Here is a 21,099-nt window from a genome sequence, read left to right on the forward strand (position 1 = left end):
GAGTTGTGTATTTTTTCCTCAAACAGCCAGAATTCACCTTCAGTTTGGTCCTCAGCGAGGACGTTCTTAGACACGAGGGGTATGGATACACAGACGCCCAACCAGCTGACGGTACAGTTCACGAGTGCCTGTCACCCTGCTAAAGTGAAGTGATCAGCCTGGAATACAGCAGCTTCTCTCCGTGGAAGACATAAGGCAGCAGTCACAGGAACCACGGCGTCTCTTGAGTCCCTCTGCTTGACGGAGCAGCTGGGCGATGCTCCTGGCTCCTCTGCAGCCCCGGGTGTTCACCAGCTCCAGGCAGGACACACCCCCCCAGGAGAGCAGGCGGCCATCAGCCAATCCCCGCCACCCCCAGGACTGAGCACCTGTCTCCATCAGGGGCCGGCCACCTGCCTTCAAGGGGGTTTTCACTGCTCCTCAGGGTCCCTCCTGTAGAACGAGGGCCCCTGCCTGTTGGGGCAGCAAGGTCGGTGAAGTTAACGTGACTGCCAGGCTGTCCTGCTGCCCGGGGCGGAGCCGTGGACCGGTTCTGGATGGCCCAGGGGCCTGGCTGAGAGCTGGAGCGGCAGGCAGTCCCCTCTGTTTCCTGCCGGTGCCCTGCTCAGCTGGGGCTCCCCGCCTGCGAGAGCAGGGAGACGGGGCGAGGCCGCCAGCTAGCTCGGTCCCTGCTCACCCTGCCGGCTCCCACCGCGCCACCCAGACACCCTCACGCAGCCCTGCCCTGGGGCATCTGCTCACACTGGTACCCCAAGAACCCAGCGTTGAGGGAGCGTGGTGCATCGGAGCTGGCAGCCTGCTGGGGTTTCCTCGGCTGCAGTTTTCTCTGGGAAACGTGTTACTTTGTTACCAGACACAGCAGATGGAAACCCACAGGCCCAGACCTACTCTGCCTGTCAGGCAGGGTCCAGGTGACCTGGGGCAGGGATCCTGCCCCCCCCCCCGGTTGTCTCCCAGGAGCCCGTGTGGGGCTTCCGTCCTGTGCCATCCGTGCTGAAAGGAAACCCTTCTCAACACCTACTCACACCAAGGGTGCCGTGGGCTTGGTTTATTTTAAGGGAAAACAGCCACAACAGCAACTTTCACATGAAGCTTTACTGTGACTTAAAGGGTACAGAGCCCTGGCAGGAGACCACAGCCTCGCTTCCCCCGTCCTCAGCTCCTGGGTGTGGGGTCTTCTGTCCTCGGACCCAGCAGCTCCCACGTGGACGAGCCGCTCCTGTCCTAAGGAGGCAGGCGGCCCCAGGTGGGTGGACGGGCAGGTGTCGGGGCTCAGGCGCAGGCCCTATCCAGGGGCGGGTGTGCTCCCGGGAGACACCAGCTGAGCCCCGGCCCCGCGGAGCGCTCACCTTGATGCTAATGCCGTGGACCGCCAGGTCCCTGCGCAGCTCGTCGCACGCCTCCAGCAGGGGCCGCCGCTCCAGGAGCCGCTGCCGCCGCGCCTCCCCAGGGGCCTCCCCGGAGGCCAGAGCGAACTGTCGGACCTTCAGCCGGAAGCGGACCAGCTCCTCCACCAGACTGTGCAGGGCGGCCGGGCTGCCCGCCCCTGGGACACCCTGAGGAATGCGGGGGTGAGCGGGACGAGTGGTGTGTGCGGGGGTGTGAGCCGGGTGCGCAGGCGTGAGCGGGTATAAACTGGCATCCAAGGGGCTGGGGCGCATCTTCTTCCCCCGTGCCCCATCCGGAGGTGCCGGCGTCCAGGCCCTGCCCCGATCTCCGCCGCAGGGTGGGCTCTGGGAGGTGCCAGCGTCAAGGTGTCACGACGCGAAGGCCCAGGAAGGCTCAGATGGGGGGACCAGAGGCCGGGGCTGGGCCTCTGCCATCCCGGGGACCCTGATGGGCGGGGCCGGCAGTGCTCCCTGCAGCTGCTGTATCCACCGGGGGGTCCCTACAGGAAAGGGGCCCGTAGCACGCCGCGGCCGCTGGTCTGCTCAGAACCTCATCATTGCAGCTGGCGCGTGCCAGCTCTCACTGTGCGCATGCGCCTTTCAAGGACCATGATACGTCTTAAACATGTAAGAAGTTTGGCCTTATAATTATGCATTAAAATCAGCATTTATGAAGGGAGAAAGCATCTGTTACATGCTGGCACATAGGTGAAGTCCCGAAACTGAGGATTGAAAAGAGAAGGAAAGCATACCTGTCGCTCGGCCAGAGAAATGCCCACCGTCTCAAAGAACTGCTCCACGGAGGCCACGATGGCTCCCAGCACGGCGGGGCTCCGGGGACCGCGGGGCTCCTGTGACAGCCACCGGGGAGGGCGCTCAGAGGCCAAAGCGCAGCCCCCGCAAGTCAGCCCGGGCGGGCGCGGGACGCAGCCGCCAGGGAGGCTGGGCATGTGCTCCGGGCGCCTGTGCGGGCCGGTGGCCCCCCGGGTGTCACAGGGTCACGAGCCTTTGCGCGGAGCCTGGCCCGGGGCATGTGGGCCGGGGGCTAGTTCGGGTCCCACCGCGATCTCCTCCCCCAGCTCACATCGCTGTGACCCATTCAGACCCCACGAGGCAACGGCAGGTCCCGGGCTCCTGTCCACACAGGCCCCCTGTGAGCCCCTCGGGAGGTGGCTGCTCGTGGGGAGCGCGTCCTGGGAGTTACCTCGGCGGCCGCCTTCAGCTGCTTGTTCCCGTGGTGGACGAGGTCCATGACGGCGTCCACCGCCCGCACCGTGTCGAAGTCGTCCGCCAAGGCCGCCTGCACGGCCCCCTTGGTGCGGCCCAGCCTGGGGGAGGAGAGCGCGGGGCTGTCGTCTGCCCCACCGCCCCCTCCCCGCACTGTCAGGACTCCTGCGGGCCCCTCGCTCACACATCCCGGCCGTCACCGGCCCCTCAGGGCGCTGCCTCCTTCCTGCCGTCCGTCACCCCAGACCCTTCGCTTCCCTGGCACAGGGCAGGCCTGGCAGACCCCCCAAGCGACCCTGACAGGGAGACAGACCTCCGCTCTGCGTGCTCCTGCACCTGGAGCTGTGTTCCCCAGCGAAGCCGGGCCTCCGCGGACGGACACACGGACTTCCGGCTTGCCTGTGAGCAGGCAGCCGCTGCCCGCCCACCCACACCCTCGCCTGGGTGGCCCGTGGCCGATGGCTCCCGACCTCGCGGGCCCGGCGCTTGGCTCTGTGCTGCACTCCGCCACGGGGGCCAGCAGACCGCTCCCCATCTCCTCCCGACGTCCTTCCTGCCCAGCCCCGGAGAAGTCCCGGCTCGCCACTCTCCACGGTCCCCGGGGGGGCGACGCCAAGCCCCCAGACCCAGAGGCATCAGCCTCTGGTGGCCCGAGGGCCCCCTCCTCTCTCGCCCTCATCATCTCCCCAACTTCACACTGTCCCTGACGTCAGCCGCAACCCCCTCCTCGAGTCCTTTGCCGAGGCCGGCCCGCTCCCCACCCGCCCCCACGTGCTCACTCAGCGGGGCCCTGCTGTGCACCCACCTCTCCCACAACACGTCCTCCTGGACGGAGCCGCCGGCCAGCTGCCCCCTCACATAGGCCCGCGCGTCCTCCGCGAAGGCGGCCGCAGCCCGCAGCAGGCGCCTGGCCTCGAGCAGGGCACCCTCGCTGTAGTCGACGGCTGCGGGGGAGGGGATCATAGGTCCAGCCTCGCCCGCGGGGCTGCAAGGGGCCGCCCCCTCTGACCCTAAACACCGGGGGTCGGCTGGGGGCGGCCCTGCTGAGGCTGCTGGTCAGACCCTGGGCCCGCTCAGCTCTGCCCGGCTCAGGACGCGGCAGGGGCCGCGAGAAGACCCCCAGGCCACGCGAGGCGGGGGGGCTCAGGCCTGAGTGCAGACCCGTGGCTGCCGGCCGAGCACTGGAGCTACTTCCCGGCCGTCTGTCCTCAGGCTTCCCAGCCTCAGGGCGAGGGCAGCACGCCAGCAGGGGCCGTCTCCCCGGGTCTCAGGGTCCCCAGGAACTCAGGGACTCAGGCAACACGGCCGGCTCACCTGACCTGTAGCTGCTCCGCAGGCAGAAGAGCCGGAAGACGTCGGGAGAGGCGGAGCGGAGGAAGTCCTGGGGGCCACACGGGTGAGACCAGCCACTGACCTCCCGGATGGACGGATGTTTCTCTGCACCGCCTTCCCCCACCCACCCGTGGCCGCACCTGCCCCGTGCTGTGCCTGCTCATCTGGCCCGAGGGCCTGTGTGGCCTAGCTCACCCCCGGGAGGGCAGGCGTGGCTGCCCGTATTTCAGTGTGGTCAGCGCCTGTCTGAATCCTGCAGACTGCACTCTACTCAGAAACACTGAGCCCTGGGAACGGTCCCCAGGCCTCCCCAGGCCACCCCCGGTATCAATGTGAAGACCCGTCTGACCCGGTTATCTCAGTGTCCATGTCCGCCTCCTGACGCTCCTTGTGGAAAAGGGGTCTTTCCTGGTCCTATTGGCCCCCCAAACCAGCCAACTAGAGGCCCACCCAGGGGACACTGCAGTCTGCACATGAATTAATGCAGTCCCGGGCCCTGAGTACAGCAGTAACTATAGTGACCGCGTCAGGAAGGGGAAGAGACCCGGGGACCCGGGCTGGGGCCTCCTGCTCAGGGCAGCCTCCACGACGCGTCAGGAACGCGGAGGCCTGAGAGGCACGCTACCTTAATGGTGATGTAGTTCTTCAGCGACTTGGACATCTTCTCTCCTCCGCCCTTCACGTGCAGGTGCCCTGAAACGAGAGCGTAGTCGCTCGGTCCTCACCAGGTGCGAAGGAGGAGCCCTTCCCGGAGCCCAGCCTCCGAGGACCCCACCCCGCTCACTGCCCCTCATCAGCGCCGACATAGGACCCCCCAACCCGCTGCCCAGGAAGGGGCCACGGCCACTGGCCAGGCATCACAATGCGAGGACCGCCCTCCCCTCCCACGCCTCAGCCTCTGGGGGGGACGCCCTCTGCTCCCACAGAGCGCGAGCCTGGGCAGCCCTGAGTGCTTTCCCGTGGCAGCTGTTTCACCGACGTGTCCCCGCCCTGGCACCGTCTCACACACACACCGTCCTGTGTGTGTGAAAGACGGGGAACCCGAACCCCTCAGGATGCCTCCATCCGAGCCAGGACCTCCTCCAGGACCGCCTGGGCACCAGGCTCACTTCCCAGGAAACTGCTTTCCCAGCAGAAGGTTCGTCCACCTTTCCTGACATGACTTCACTCAGGGTGCCCAAGGCCAACTTTCCTGAGAACTCCTTACAGTGCGGCTTCCAGAAAAACACGTAACCCTGAATGTGTAAACCCAGTAGCATGCCGCTTACACCAAGTGCAACGGAAGTTTTACAAAACCGACGACGTCTGGAGAATGAAACTCATCCGACTGCTGAATTCCACTTCCACCTCCCTGTGTGTGCGAAGCCGCTCAGTCGTGTCCGCCTCTCTGCGACCACAAGGAGCGTAGCCTACCGGCTCCTCTGTCCCTGGGATCCTCCAGGAAGAATCCTGGAGTGGGCTGCCATGCCCTGCTCCACGGGATCTAACCGGCCCAGGGATCGAGCCCCGTCTCTCACGTCTCCTGCGTTGGCAGGCATGTTCCTTAGCACTGCACCACCCGCGACGCCCAGGAAAACAGATCGCTTCTCCAGGTGTCAGGACACACCACTCTTCCTCCAGGACAGGGCAGAAGGGGGACAAAGAAGGATCCAACGTGCTAATAGACTGCTTCTTAGCAGAACACAGAGCGAGCCTGCCCACATCTTAACAGTGGGACATGTGTGTGCACACGGACCTCTGTGAGCGCTGGTACTGCAGACGGTGCTGTCTGCGCCCAGACCCACGAGGCAGGTCCCGCATCATCACGAGCAACACCTGCGGTTAACACGGGGTCACCCAACCCCGGCCTAGGGACGGGAGCCTGCATCACCAGCCCTGTGACTCCTCCCCACATGAGCTGCCCCGGAGGAACGGCCCGTCAGGCGCTGGGCCGGCAGGAGGGAGTGATTCCGGCCACTGTCGAGCTCCGAGCGGCACAGGAAGTGGACGCCAGACCCCAGCTCCGGCACCAGGGACAGCAGCCCGGCTCGTTGCTCAGCCAACCTCGGGGCAGCACGGAGGCTGGGGTCACGAGGACAGTGAGGGGGTCCAGGCGGGGCAGACGCTGGGGCGTCTCCGGAGCAGGGCGGGGGGATGTGAACTTGGGGTGAAGGAGATGCGGTAGTGACTGCACCCCCGGTCACCATGGGAACCCCGCCACGGACTGGAAGCAGCTTCCGCATGTGCTGAAGCCGAGCTGCTCGCTGGGAAAACCCGGTTCCCCCCACCCAGGGGCTCACAGAGACGGGGCCTGCGTCTCCCGACCTGACCCGCACCAAAGCCCTCCATTCCCTGCCCTTGGACAGCGCCAGGCCCGTCCCAGGGCGGCGGTGACACCAGCGCTTGGTGGCCCCGCGACCTCCGTCAGAACGTGGACACGTTAACGCCCCGTGCTTCACGGGGGCTCCAGAGCCGCCTGGCCCGGGACGCCGCTGTTCCACAGCTTGGGGTGCGCCTCTGAGGGACAGCTGGTGTTAATCACGAGGTGCTTGAATTGTGAGACGGACAGCGGTGCTCTCAGAGGCTGACAGACACTCGTGGAGATGCTGTCACAGCTCAGGGGCGGCGCAGTCACGATCACTACGGCGGCAGGCTGTCTGAGACCCCTCGTCACAGCTTCACGGAAAGCTTGTTTTCCAAATTCTCGTCAGTTCACACTTCAGCTCCAAATGGCATACTCGGCATTCCAATCCAAGGAAGTTCACATCCAGCTGACCGCAAGTCAGAGACAACTGAAGGGACGGCTGTCTCTCGTCCTACGAGCTAATCTCTTCAGTCGCTCAGTCGTGTCCGACTCTTTGCGACCCCATGAGCCACAGCACACCAGGCCTCCCTGTCCATCACCAACTCCCGGAGTTCACCCAAACTCATGTCCATCGAGTCGGTGATGCCATCCAGCCATCTCATCCTCTGTCGTCCCCTTCCCCCACCTTCAGTCTTTCCCAGCATCAGGGTCTTTTCTAGTGAGTCGGCTCTTTGCATCATGTGGCCCAAGTACTGGAGCTTCAGCATCAGTCCTTCCCGGGAGTGTTCAGGGCTGTTTCCCTTAGGACGGACTGGGCTGCCTGGCTGACGCAGGTGCACCCAGGGGAGCTCTCTCGCAGAGCTGACGGACAGAAGTGGGGCGGGCTGACGGGAGCCGTCACTCACCGGAATGCAGGAAGTAGTTCCCCCACTGCGGGCACTGGTGGAAGGCCTCACACTGGGCGATCTCGTTCTCGTGGTGCGGGAACGCCAGGTCCACGCCGCCGGAGTGGATGTCCAGCCGACTTCCGAACACCAGACTGCAAGGCACGGGCAGGGCAGGGGGTTAACCGGGTCCAGCCACACGGTCTCCACGCCCTCCTGCGGTCACGCCTGCCAGCCCTCTGCACACACTGACGGAGCCCAGCTCTAAGTGCGTGATAACTCGGCTGACACAGACAGAAACTGAAATTCTGTTTTCACATCATAAAAACCCCTAGTTCACAGCTTGAGACTTCACTTTCTTTGCTCTGCATTCAGGATGTGGTTTTAAAAACGACAAAGCATCTGCACGATCCGCTGAGTGAGCCGGGCACCACCCAGCGCACGGGTCAGCACAGCCGAGGCTTACCTGGCGATGGTGGAGCACTCGATGTGCCAGCCAGGCCGCCCGTCGCCCCACGGGGAGCCCCAGAACGGCTCCTGGGGCTTCGCCGCCTTCCACAGCGCGAAGTCGCTGGCGTGCCGCTTGTCAGAGTCCACTGCCAACGACAAGTGGTCCGTCAGCGGAGGGAACCCAGAACCAACACCCCAGCGGCCACGGAACAGGCGGGACGCACGCCCCAGAGCCCGCTGCTCGGAGAAGCAGCCGCACGTCTCTCCTGCGAGTCTTTCCCTTTCCCCGTGCAGGCCGCAGCCCCGACCCCCTGACCAGAGCACACCAGAAGCACGCGGGCCCCCGGCCAATGAAATTTTTTTTTTTAAAGTCTTATTTTTTTCAAAAAGGTGTTGCTGATGCTGGCATGGGTACTGGATGTTCCCTCCCCGCTTCCCTAAGGCCGGGCCATGCCTCGCAAGTGCGGACGGTCAGGGACCAGCAGAAGGAGCGCCTGGAGCAGAGATGACAAGGACCGCTCAGGAGGCCACACACAGCTAGAGACGGGACTGACAGGACGCGGCCGCAGGGCAGGGGGGTTACACCTAAAAACACACACGTGCTCTATCTGGGGTTTCTGTTCACTTGCGTTTAGTTCTCGTACATAGTATCCTTTCAAAGTGTCTTTAATATAGTTCTATATACTTAGTATTCTTCCCCGTAAAAACGATCTGACCTAAGGAACACTGGAACAGAAGAGGGTATAGGAGCAGACTCAAACACACGGGAACCTGCCACAGAGGGAAGCTCACGCGGGCGTTGGCGCAGGATAGAACACCTCGGGGGGTTAACGTGAGAGCGGCAGGATGGATAAGAGCATGAAGACGGGACACACAGCCGAGCGCGTGCGTGGAGCTGACGGGAGGAACGAGACCTCCACGTGAGTACTCTCTGTTCCAAAACCCCTAAATTTAAACCTCAGCCATGACTGACGTCTGGCAGTGTGACCGTGTCTGAAGAGCAGGCGTCCTCACCCCCACCCCCCTCGCCAGACGCCCCACAGGAGGCGGGGGGACCCACCTGGCTCTCCCTCCAGCCCGGGCGCCACGCCGACCAGTTTGCCGTACCTGTCGCCTCGCGACTGCAGGTCGAAGTACACGTTGCCTGTTTCGTGAAGGGAACGGTGAAGCCCACTTCTCAGCCGTCAGCACCGCGTACGTGCACGTCACAGCTCGTGGTGTTAGAGCTTAAACAAAGCACGCGGCCTCCGGCCCCAGCCGCCCCTCCCTGCATGTCTAAACGGTGCCGGACGACACTGTACTACGACCCTGTACCCGGGAGGCACGCGTTTGCCCGTGCCACGGCCGTCCAGCGGTGGAGGTGGAAACACAGATGGAAGGTCGCTGGGTTCACTGGTGGCCCGCATTCAGCTCTGGCCCCCGTGTTACACACCCATCAACTGAGACAACGCTTCCTAGTCCACGCACCCCAAGAGCACCCTGCCACTCAGACGGCAGGCAGCTCCTCACACACGCATCCCCGTGGGGCGCCTTCCCGGAGCTGCACGTGCGCTCTCGGGGCCCTGCGGAGCCAGGGCGGCCCCTGCCCCTCCAACCCACGGGGCGGCGGCAGGGAAGGATCCGTGTTCAGGAGGGCTGCAGCCATGGCCATTGGACTGCACTCCTGGATGGCCGGCGCACACCGCGGTCAGCACAGGGCCGCTGTCGTCTGAGACTTATCACCTGGACAAACCCGCAACTTCTCACCCGAACCTTCCTAGCTCCAACCCGATCCAACCCTCATCTGCACCCTTCTTGGCCTGGAGGACAGGGGCTCACCTTCCTGTCTGCACCACCCTCCTCGGGGGCCGCGGCCTGGAGGACGGGGGCTCACCTTCCTGTCTGCACCGCCCTCCTCGGGGGCCGCGGCCTGGAGGACGGGGGCCCACCTTCCTGTCTGCACCGCCCTCCTCGGGGGCCGCGGCCTGGAGGACGGGGGCCCACCTTCCTGTCTGCACCGCCCTCCTCGGGGGCCGCGGCCTGGAGGACGGGGGCCCACCTTCCTGTCTGCACCGCCCTTCTCGGGGGCCGCGGCCTGCAGGACGGGGGCCCACCTTCCTGTCTGCACCGCCCTTCTCGGGGGCCGCGGCCTGCAGGACGGGGGCCCACCTTCCTGTCTGCACGCCCTCCTCGGGGGCCACGGCCTGGAGGACGGGGGCCCACCTTCCTGTCTGCACCGCCCTCCTTGGGGGCTCACCTTCCTGTCTGCACCGCCCTCCTCGGGGGCCGCGGCCTGGAGGACGGGGGCCCACCTTCCTGTCTGCACCGCCCTCCTCGGGGGCCACGGCCTGGAGGATGGGGGCTCACCTTCCTGTCTGCACCACCCTCCTCGGGGGCCACGGCCTGGAGGACGGGGGCCCACCTTCCTGTCTGCACCACCCTTCTCGGGGGCCGCGGCCTGCAGGACGGGGGCCCACCTTCCTGTCTGCACCGCCCTCCTCGGGGGCCACGGCCTGGAGGACGGGGGCCCACCTTCCTGTCTGCACCGCCCTCCTCGGGGGCCGCGGCCTGGAGGACGGGGGCTCACCTTCCTGTCTGCACCGCCCTCCTCGGGGGCCGCGGCCTGGAGGACGGGGGCTCACCTTCCTGTCTGCACCGCCCTCCTCGGGGGCCGCGGCCTGGAGGACGGGGGCTCACCTTCCTGTCTGCACCGCCCTCCTCGGGGGCCGCGGCCTGGAGGACGGGGGCCCACCTTCCTGTCTGCACCGCCCTCCTTGGGGGCTCACCTTCCTGTCTGCACCGCCCTCCTCGGGGGCCGCGGCCTGGAGGACGGGGGCCCACCTTCCTGTCTGCACCGCCCTCCTTGGGGGCTCACCTTCCTGTCTGCACCGCCCTCCTCGGGGGCCGCGGCCTGGAGGACGGGGGCCCACCTTCCTGTCTGCACCGCCCTCCTCGGGGGCCGCGGCCTGGAGGACGGGGGCCCACCTTCCTGTCTGCACCGCCCTCCTCGGGGGCCGCGGCCTGGAGGACGGGGGCCCACCTTCCTGTCTGCACCGCCCTCCTCGGGGGCCGCGGCCTGGAGGACGGGGGCCCACCTTCCTGTCTGCACCGCCCTCCTTGGGGGCTCACCTTCCTGTCTGCACCGCCCTCCTCGGGGGCCGCGGCCTGGAGGACGGGGGCTCACCTTCCTGTCTGCACCGCCCTCCTCGGGGGCCACGGCCTGGAGGACGGGGGCTCACCTTCCTGTCTGCACCGCCCTCCTCGGGGGCCACGGCCTGGAGGACGGGGGCTCACCTTCCTGTCTGCACCGCCCTCCTCGGGGGCCACAGCCTGGAGGACGGGGGCTCACCGTTCGCTGTGCAGTAAGCATGCCCGTTAGCGATGATCCTCTCGATGAAGGCGATGATCTGAGGCACATGCTCAGTCACCCGCAGGTAGGCGGTGGGCGGGAGAACCTGCGGGAGGGCGCAGACCCGAGGTCTCCCCGGCCCCTCGTGGACGGAGGCCCCCAAACCAGCTCCATCACTCGGGCCTCTCGCCGGCCACCTACCTTCAGGGCCGCCATGTCCTGTTTGAAGTCTTCTTCGTAAAGACGGGCCAGGGATGCGGGCGACACGCTCATCTGCAAGAGGATGAGGCGAGGCTCCGTCTGCAGGGGTCAGGATGCAGCCACGCAGGACGGCCGCCCCCATGGGCCCGCAGCATGGCCTTCGCGCAGCCCCACTCACAAGGGCCATGGGCCTGCTCTCTGCTTAGACTGAAAACAGAATAAACGATGCCATGATCTCCATTAACTCAAAACAAAACCCCCGAAAATGACAATCGTCCTGGATACTGTGGTCTGGGGATGTTTACTGAAGAGCTGAGGCTGGTGAACACAATGTCTTCTTCATGGCGGTCGTGGGCAAGACAACACACGTCTCTTAGCTCTCTTTGCAACATGGAGACAGTCCCACCAAATCCCCACTAGGCCCTGGGGTCCGGTGTACATGGTAACACTCCGGGAGGAAGATACCAGGTGGGGTCTCCAGGCCCGCTGGCTCCTCCCGAGCGGCCCCTGGTAGCGGAGCGGGCCCCGAAGCAGTCAGCCAGCATCTGTCAGGGGCAAAGGCCAAGCAAACCACAGACCCAAAAACCCAGCATCACTGTGCTGCTTCGGAAGTTTCCAACGGTACACGATTCTGGACCCAAAGAGCAGCAGATGGCCTGATGAGTTTGCCTGGTTTTCATTTTCTGAGCAGTAATTCTCTCCTGGGGGCGGGAGGGAAGTGTGCCCTGCCCTGCCCCGCCCCGCCCCGCCCCCCCGGAAAGCAAACACCTTCTGCGGTGCACCTGGCGTCCTCGGCTGAAGGCACATGGTGTGCAGGCCCCGGGCACGCAGTGCGCCGAGCCGTGATGCACTCGAGTACACACTCATGCATGCGCACACACGGGGGCACTGCCCTGAGCCACAGACCCACGTGTGACACACGGGGGCGCTCACGCACACACGGGGCAGACCACGTGTGACGCCCTGCTCGAGGACATGCGTGCACACCCTTGGTGGCCGCTGCCAGCGCCTCCAGAGGAGCGTGAAACTGAGCACTTCGCTCAGGCGCTGCTGAGGACCAGCTAGACCACGGTCGTGAAGGTGCTGAATGTAAATGGCGCCTCTCACTGCATCTCTAACCTGAGTCTCTCCTGTCCTGAGGGAGCGTGAACATCTCCAGTGTTTAGGGACCATCTGCATTAAACCGTCTGAAGTTAACCATGGCTCTACCAAGCTGGAGGTCCTTAAGTGAAGTCGCTCAGTCACGTCCGACTCTTAGCGACCCCATGGACTGCAGCCCAGCAGGCTCCTCCATGGGATTTTCCAGGCAAGAGTACTGGAGTGGGGTGCCATTGCCTTCTCCGAGGTCCTTAAAGTCTTGTCTTATTGACACGTAGGAAGTATTTTCAAAGAACAGAAATAAACCTTTTATCCTCCATATGAATCTCAACTGTTTCCAGACGTCTTTCAACTTTACGGTTATTTTATGGCACGCAAAAAATTTCACTTTCATATTTAGCAATCTTTTACATTTGTCAACCTTTTCTGGGTTTGAAAACAAACTTAGCAAAGCCTTCTGAACAGGAGGCTATAAAAAAGTGCCCCGAGGTTTACTCTAGTAACCCGTGCTTCCACGTCTTTCTGTGAAATCTCTGATCAGCTTCAAATCTGGCTGTGAGCCATATATCCGACTTTGGTTTATTTTTTCCCCCAGATGGTCACCCAATTGTCGACTTCTTACTGAGCAGTTCCTCTGTTCCCTGTTGATGTGAAATGCCATCTACCAAAAACAAATTTCCATAATTTACTGTGTCTGTCTCTGGACATTCTGGCGTGTTCCACTGCCTGTTTCTTGTGTAACTGTGAACTGGTGTTTAATCTCCAAGGTCTGCAGACACAGAAAGCAGGCGGGGGCAGCGGGGGGTGCAGAGGGGGCTTGAGGGGCGCAGAGGGGGCTTGGGGGGCGGTCAGCCTCGCCACAGGGAGCACAGGTGTGGAGGGCCTGTCAGGCTGGACCCTTTGTGCACGCACACAGCTCCCCCCTGGGGCGGTCCTGCATCTACAGGGCCGTGCAAAAGGGGAAACAGTAAAGAAAAACAAACAATCCTGCAGCCCCGTAACTGCTGGCGCTCGGCGGGGCGCCTCCTCCTCCGGCCTCTCCTCTTACCGACTTGCTCTGCTCGCCCCTGGGAGCCCCAGACGCTGGCAGTCCGGCTCTGGTGACAGACACGTGGGGTCCTTCACATGCGCCTCAGGGCCCTGTGCTCACACGTGGCTCCTCCCGCCCCTCGCTGGGACCCTGGGGACGGTCACAGGTGACAGTGGGCCAGAAGAGGACACCAGCTGGCGCTGGGGACAGGGAGTCAGACCCCCAAGCTGTCCCCCCGAGAGGGGCTCACCCTGCTCTCTTCACAGCACCGCCTGCAGGACGCACTGCTGACACAGCACGGCCGGGCCTGCGACTCCAGACCCGCCCGGGGGCAGGGGCTCTCGGGAGGCCCTCGGACTGTGAGGAGAGCCAACCAGTCCCTCCTAAGGGAAATCCACCCTGAATACTCCCTGAAGGACTGATGCTGAAGGTCCAACACTATGGCCACCTGATGCGAAGAGCTGACTCATTGGAAAAGTCCCTGATGCTGGGAAAGACTGAAGGCGTGGGGAAGGGGACGACAGAGGATGAGACGGTTGGATGGCATCACCGACTCAGTGGACACGGGTTTGAGCAAGCTCCGGGAGACAGCGAAGGACAGGGAAGCCTGGTGCCCTGCAGTCCATGGGGTCTCAAAGAGTCAGACACGACTGAGCGACTGAAGAACAACAGATGCCTGGGCTGAGCGCCACCCCAGGCAGGCAGGGGACCTTGGACGCGTGTCCAACCTTCCTCTCGGAAAGAGCGGCATGCAGGCCAGGGTTCCGAGGCACAGACACTAACTCTGCTTCAATCACTGAGACATTTAGCATCATTTTTCTCAACAGAAAATGTAACCCTGTGAATATACCTTGTTTCTTTTCATTCCTCCCCCAGAAATCCTCCTGCAGCTTTTATTCCTGACAAATAAAAGTGTGCCAAAAGTTAAAGTCAAGAAAGTGATTCAGAGAAGTGAAATATAATTTACACTATTTTAAGAGCACATACTGAAGCAGATGGCATGAAGGATACGGCCATCATCAAAAAACACCTTGCCTCTGGTAAAAAGAACAGCCTTTTTGTCGGACACTGAGAAACCAATAGGTGTTATCATAACTATGTGCTTCAGACCCTGGTTTACCATGCTGAACTAAGATTCTATCTTTAGAACAGAATAGACTACGTGATGCCAGGTTAGCATCCTGCTGTGTAACAAGTATGGACGCGCTCAGCTGTCACAAATTAAAACACTCTCTACACTTAACATTTTTAAACCAATTCTGCCAACCTTTTTCCACCCCCATGGGCCTCCACCAGCTGAGCCTCACGACAGGTGGACAGCCCACCTCCAATCTGAAGACTCACAGGTGACCTCGACTCAGCCAGCACGGGGACACACCTCTGCAGCCTCAGGTCCCGCCGAGCGGACGACCCGGGCGCCCTCCTCCTCACCCAGCCTGGCGCCCTCTCTGCCGGGCATCACCCCCCACCACCAACACTCGTCCACCTGCCGCGTCAGGGGCCCCCACCTCTCCCTGCCCTTCCCGGCCAGCCAGGCCCGGCCCCAGCCCGCGTCGTGCTCAGCAGCGCGGGGCCGACCTTCCCATCGGGGCCCGGGGTCCTGCTCAGCCCCTCCTGGACCCCGGGAACCTCCAGAGGGACTGACAGGCCTGCCCCTAACCCCGCCTGTCCTGATCATGGACGAGAGGCCACTGCTTCCTGCATCAGACTTGCTCAAAGGCTCCTCTGGACCCCAGAGCCTCTGCCCCAGCGAGTGTCTGAGCACAAACTCAGCTCTGACGGCCCTGGGCGGCCCCAGGGAGACAGCGCAGGGCCCTGGGCGGGTGGCGGGGGCTGGGCAGCCGGGGCAGCCCACTCGCTTCCCGCCATCACCTCCCACGACCCCTCAGCTTCCCACTCACAGCGCCTGCGGCCACGCCAGCATCACCTGACCTCACGCTGGGCTTACGTGGTGGCCAGGGCGGACACCGGACCCAAAGGGAGAGAGGCACAGGTCAGGCATCTGGAGACCGGAGAGAACAACGCAGAGAGTCAGCGCCGGGAGACCAGGGGGACCGCCAAGTACCCCCGACACACTCCCCCGAACGCTGCATGAAGGCAGTCACTAGGAAACAGGGAGACGGGCTTCCTAGAAAAGAAATCTGACAGAAAGTGACAGAACAAGGGAGGAATGCAAGAGTCCAAAAATCAGGGCAGTAAGTTCAGGTACGTCCCTGCCTTTTAAAATGTTGAAGAGTACTTAAGAACAGGAAAAAACACTCAATAAGTGGGAAAAGCAGATTACAAAACAATGTAATAAATTGGTTTTCCAGAAAAACTCTATATATGCATTCAGACATTTTTTAAGTTACAGGACATAAAAGTACTCAGCATAAGCTTTTCTATAAATTAGATCATTTAACAAATTTTTATATATCTTTAGAGGTAAGTGTTATATATGTGCATGCATGCTAGTCACTTCAGTCGTGTCTGACTCTTTGAAACCCTATGGACTGCAGCCCACCAGGTGCCTCTGTCCAGGGGATTCTCCAGGCATGCCCTTCTCCAGAGGATCTTCCCAACCCAGGGATTGAACTGGCTTCTCTTATGTCTCCTGCATTGGCAAGCAAGTTCTTTACCACTAGTGCCATCTGGGAAGCCCCAACTGTTACATATAGTCATATATAAATTGTTATATAGGGTTGCTAATTATAAAACACCGAGGAGGTGACCTTTGAAAGCAAACTTTTAAAAGTATAACTACAGGGAATTCCTCGGTCACCAGTGGACAAGATCCCATGCTCTCACAGCTGAGGGCACAGGCTCAATCCCTGGTCGGAAAATCCCACAAGCCTTGTGGGGCGGCCAAAAAATTAAATGAAATAAAAAATTCTTAAGTAAAAACAATTAAAATGTAACAAAATACTTTATTTAATCCCTAAACCAGAAATTCCCCCCAGTCCTCTAAATGCCACATGAGATATAAGAGGAGTGTCGTGTTTATATAACAAGTGAGAAAATCAAACCTTATGGGAACTAAGTTCCCAAGCCGGCCTCTGACTTCCCCCTGTAACAGGGAGGGAGGTTTGTCATGCAGGCTGACGGGGCAGGGAGGGCCTGGATTCAGCCCAGGAGGTGTCCTCGGGATGAGAGGATTCGATAAAGGCTAAGTCGACCGAATTTCTCTCACCAATGTGAGGAGACCTCATTGAACAGCCTCAGGGGGTCATGTGTGGATAGCAGGCATGAAAAGTCTCGGGAGGCGCAAACAACTGTCAGGTGGGGGTCACCCACTCCCCGGTCAAAGCGCCGCGCCGCGTGACCGCATGACCCACGCTCACCTCGTTGGCACGTCTGATTATCTTATCATCCACGTCCGTGATTCCCATCACCATGACGACGTTGCACCCAAACACCCTGGTGAGGATCCTCCGAATTATATCAAATCTGACATAGGAGCTGCAAGGAGAAACATTACGGCGTCTTTAATCCTGAAAGTCACTATTGTGACCTTCAAAAGAGGGTGCTACCTTTACCGTGAGGCCGCATGACTGTGTCATCAAGGACGTTCAAGGGCAGCTGGAAAAGGAGAAGCCTTTCACCAGTCCTCTCAGGTCCACACGATAAAACTAAGGTGCTGCCTCAATTTCAGGACCCAACACGAGCACTTTTAACTTTAGAGCTGTTGTTTGAGTGAGTTTACATCTGTTCCACTGTAGAAAGATTCACTCATGATGCAAAGTCAGGGGGTGGTCAAGATGCTGGGTGCTTTTACCGCCCATGTTCATGTTCTAGGATAACTAATGTTTCAGCATGATCAGAGACAAAAGCAAATAATAAGTGAAGACAGGGATGATCCCATCAAAACTGGAAAGGTCACTCCCAGCAAGTGTGCACATGGTTGTGGAAAATGGGAACTCCAGCTTACGGGCAGACTGCATGGGGGAAACTCAGACTTGAGAAAGAAAGGGTTTAAAATCCAGCTCAGTTCAGTTGCTCAATCATGTCTGACTCTTTGTGACCCCATGGACGGCAGCACGCCAGGCCTCCCTGTCCACCACCAACTCCCGAAGCCTACTCAAATTCATGTCCATCAAGTCGGTGATGCCATCCAACCATCTCATCCTCTGTCGACCCTTCTCCTCCTGCCTTCAATCTTTCCCAGCATCAGGGTCAGTGAGTCAATTTTTCGCATCAGGTGGCCAAAGTATTGGAGTTTCCACATCAGTCCTTCCAACCAAGATCTACTTAAAATCTCAAGAAACTAGATTCCCCATAAAAGCAACCTTAACTCTCCAGGTCAGCCAATCTCATGCTCATCTCTGTTATACACATGGCCTCTCTAAACTTGGGTTCATAAAGTCATTTTCCCTTGAAAACAAAGCTCTTCTTCATTGTATCCCTTGTACTCCCCAAACCCACCCCCCACAGACACAGTTGACGCCAAATCCTAGGGCCAAGCCATCTCCGAAACTCCTTCCCAAGGAGCTAAGAGGTTAAACATCCCTTCGAAGCCTCAGATGCTGATCCACAAGCTGGACACGAGTCTCCTCTCTCACAGGGTTGCCGTACATTATCTCAGTGCCTGTGCAGCAGAGATTTCAACTAATTCTGATAAGAAATATCATCCCAGTGCCCCTCATTGTCAAGTCAGGAAAACACTACAAGAAATGAGATTTTAAGAGACAAAGTTAACAAGAACTTAAAACAGAGTGAAAGAAAAATCACACGCGCGGCTGGAAGGAGCTGGGGAGCCCAATACCCGAGGGTGGCTGCTCCCTGGCCTCACCCGCCGTGCGGGCACCTCAGGAGCCCAGGGGTAGGTTCGCTCACCAGGCTGAGGCTGCTCCACACGCAGGAACCTGGACTCTGCAGCCGGCCTGGCTCAGCACGTTCCACCCGGGACCCTTCCCCGGTGACACTTGGGAGGTAACAGCATCACCAGCTGGCGTGGTGAGAACTGCACTGGCTGCGGTTTGCAGGGCATTCAGAACAGGGCCTGGCACAGAGTGCTGTCCAGTGAAGCGTCTGTCTCTTTAAAGCAGAAGCAGGTGGGGAGGAAGGCGTGGAGGCAGAAACCAGGAGAGTGAGCAGGGACAGACCCACAGACAAGGCGGTCTTGGGCTTCGGGCTTTTGAACTCAAGAGCGCTACACTGTGCCTGACCATCCCAGCCGCTGAGACCACAGCCTCTTCCGACGTCTTAGGCTTCTGCCTCACAAGGGACACCCCCGCATGATGACCCTTCCTGAGTGGTGCACCCAGAGCGGTCACCCTGGCCAGGGAGTCGGACAGGAGGCTTCCGGGATGTTGGGAACGCTCTGTCTCTCAGTCTGGGGCCCGGGGCATCGGCTGGGCCACACACTGCGGGTTGGCACGCTTTTCCGCATCAGTAGGGACAAGCACAGATTGCAACTGAAAGGCCCGACGCTCAGCGAAAAATAAGGGCGAGACTGCCTCACTCCCCCTTCCTTTCAAAATTTCTTCCTCCGTCCTTTCAAAATGTATCTAAATGTTTTCAATGGCTAAGTAAGCCTTATTCAGTCTCACAACTCATGAAGGTTTCAAGGACCCAGAAGCCTTCTCTTCCAAACAAAGTTACCAGGAAGGTCAGAACAGGAGGGGCCTAACCCCTGCAACTCCAGGCTGTAGACCTGCCTGAACCAGAGAGCTGGGCCCACCCAGCTCACACGAAACCTTGCCAGTTCTGCTATTTCTGTGATCCTTTCGGCAGGGGCCAGCGCACCCCATACTTGTTTCACTCTCCTTCAATAACAAAAATGTTTTCTCTTTTGCCTTTGTGGAGAGCTTTTCCAGGGTAAGACAAACAGTAACCTCTATTGTTTCCAGTATTTCCCCAACATATTTAATACTTCAAAAAAGAGACCAAAATATGCTTTTTATAACTAATAGTACTTTGGCCACCTGATGCAAAGAGCTGACTCACTGGAAAAGACCCTGATGCTGAGAAAAATGGAGCAGGGAGGAGAACTGGGCGACAGAGGATGAGATGGGTGGATGGCATCACCAACTTGTTGTACATGAGTTTGAGCAAGCTCTGGGAGATGGTGAAGGACAGAGAAGTCTGGTGTGCTGCAGTCCATGGGGTCACAAAAAGTTGGACACGACTGAGCAACAACAAATTAATAGTTAGCCCAAAGTGAAGAGGGAAAACAAATGACTACTAATCTATTTATTTTGTTATAATACATGCTAAAAAGTTCAGATCTTGCTGGGTGATGCATAATTTCTAAAATACATACTGAATACAAGGTAACTTTTAATCTAGATCTGAAAGATAAATTTAAGAGATGCACAAGAGAACAGACAAAATATTAGGAAAAGCAGCAATTTGGACAAACCTAGGAGACAGAGTTACAAGACAGAGAGCTAGAGAGCGTGTGGAGGTCAGATGTCTCAGGCTCCAGCGCACCTGCTAAGCTTCCTACGGTGTGCCCTCCCATGAGTCACCTATCCCGGAGAACAGGTGAGCCTTCGCCAGCCTTCCCACGACAGGGACTGGGCTAAGCAGCACTTTGTGGGGTTTATTTCATTAAATTGTCAAGATTCAAAAGAAGAATATTATTATCTGTATCCGAAAGATGAAGAAACCAGGACTCAGTAATAAAGTGACTTGTCCAAAGTTGGGAAGTAAATGGCGGGGGGAGGACGCAGAAACACTTGACCAGCTGACTCAAGGGCCCTCTGAATGGCCTCATCTCACTGAACACAACAAGAAACATCAGATTGCAAAACAGTCCTTTCCCCTGCTCTCACTGCATCCCTGAGTCTCCTCACCTGAAATGCGACCAAATACTTAGCACTGCTACGGGGACCAAGTGAGGATGTAATATGTATGCTTCCCACAATGCCTGGAATACACTAACTACCGAGGATTCTTAAGTTGTCACTTGAGGGATAGGAAAAAAAAAACCCTGCAAAAGGCTTTCTTTCCAAAATAAACGGTCCCCTAAAGTGAAAATTCAGCGTCAGGACACTCACCAAGCATGACCCAGGTGTGCGTGATCGTAGACAGTTGGTCCACAGCTATACCTGGGGACAGAGGTAAGACCCACCATGTGAAACAAACTTGCAAGAAAGGACGCCACGTTCTCAGTCATAATCAGCATATAATCATGTCTTTTTGTAGAAAAAAGAAAAGTAACGCTTTGGGGGACGCGTACCCGGGGCTGTATGACCCTCGGATCACTAAACTCAGCGGCAAATCGGTGAAACGCTGCGACTACCCCAGGCTCTTTCCAGGTGCCGCCGGAGTACTTCATCACTCCTTAAACGCCTGCGCCTGAGGCCGTAAGCCCCCCCCGCCCCACGCAGGGCACCCGCCTCCGGAAAGGCTGGGTGTAGCCCCTCCCGCCCCGCCGCACCCCGCTCCCCGAGTCCCGGCGGGCTACCAGGAGGCGGCGTCCGCGCGGCTCACAATCAACGGGTCCTTCCTCCGGGTGAGGCTGTTGTACACCTTGACGCCCGTGTCGTATCCCGCGGGCTGCAGCCAGCCCTGCCCGCGCGCCCCCGAAGCCGAGCGGCCCGGCTCCGGGCCCCGAGCGGCCCGGAGCAGCCAAGCGCCCACGCGGGCCCGGCGCGTCCTCAGCATGGCCGGCGCGCCGGCCACGCCCACCCCAGGAGAGGGGGGCGCCAGGCCACGCCCACCGGAAGGCCCGGCGCGGCCCCGCCTACCCGGAAGAGGCGGTCCCGAGCCGCCGGGGCGTGGAGGGCGGGGCCGCGCCTCGGAGTGGGGGAGGGGAGCGGCGGGCATTGGTGACGGCCCCGCCCCGGGGCGGCGGGCAGAGTTCCGCCCTTCTCGTCCCGGGCGGCGCCGGACTGAGCTGACCCGGTGCAACCCCGGGCTGGGCCCACAGGAACCAGTGCCCGGGGCGGGCG

General features: G+C 60.2%; 1 protein-coding gene across 7 annotated transcripts; it reads right to left on the reverse strand.

Annotated features, from left to right (window-relative positions):
* Nucleotides 1-137: 137 nt before the first annotated feature.
* Nucleotides 138-20,819, reverse strand: CARS2 (cysteinyl-tRNA synthetase 2, mitochondrial). Of its 7 annotated transcripts, none has more exons than XM_061133554.1 (16): nucleotides 20,613-20,819; nucleotides 20,203-20,253; nucleotides 16,543-16,660; nucleotides 11,095-11,166; nucleotides 10,894-10,999; nucleotides 8,673-8,709; nucleotides 8,020-8,150; nucleotides 7,582-7,711; nucleotides 7,137-7,270; nucleotides 4,573-4,640; nucleotides 3,930-3,996; nucleotides 3,421-3,559; nucleotides 2,593-2,716; nucleotides 2,141-2,239; nucleotides 1,350-1,556; nucleotides 138-1,219 (listed from the first exon to the last, which is right to left on the reverse strand). In XM_061133554.1, exons 1-16 carry the CDS (start codon nucleotides 20,810-20,812, stop codon nucleotides 1,049-1,051), a joined length of 1,854 nt encoding a protein of 617 aa, XP_060989537.1. In that variant the 5' UTR covers nucleotides 20,813-20,819; the 3' UTR covers nucleotides 138-1,048. The 7 variants fall into 7 exon arrangements, with proteins under 7 accessions (XP_060989537.1, XP_060989540.1, XP_060989543.1 ...); XM_061133560.1 differs by having other exon boundaries at nucleotides 849-1,219; nucleotides 20,639-20,756; XM_061133559.1 differs by lacking the exon at nucleotides 20,613-20,819 and adding an exon at nucleotides 20,385-20,495 and having other exon boundaries at nucleotides 849-1,219.
* Nucleotides 20,820-21,099: the final 280 nt, after the last annotated feature.

Source organism: Dama dama, chromosome 30, assembly GCF_033118175.1.
Source record: "Dama dama isolate Ldn47 chromosome 30, ASM3311817v1, whole genome shotgun sequence".
Lineage (NCBI taxonomy): Eukaryota > Metazoa > Chordata > Mammalia > Artiodactyla > Cervidae > Dama > Dama dama.

Coding starts and splice junctions, on each gene's coding strand:
- CARS2 (XM_061133554.1), bottom strand. CDS start 20,812: ATGCTGAGGACGCGCCGGGCCCGCGTGGGCGCTTGGCTGCTCCGGGCC. Junction 3,997..4,572: donor AGAACTACATCACCATTAAG/GTAGCGTGCCTC, acceptor TGTGGCCCCCAG/GACTTCCTCCGCTCCGCCTC. Junction 2,717..3,420: donor GAGGACGTGTTGTGGGAGAG/GTGGGTGCACAG, acceptor CTCCTCCCCCAG/GCTGGGCCGCACCAAGGGGG.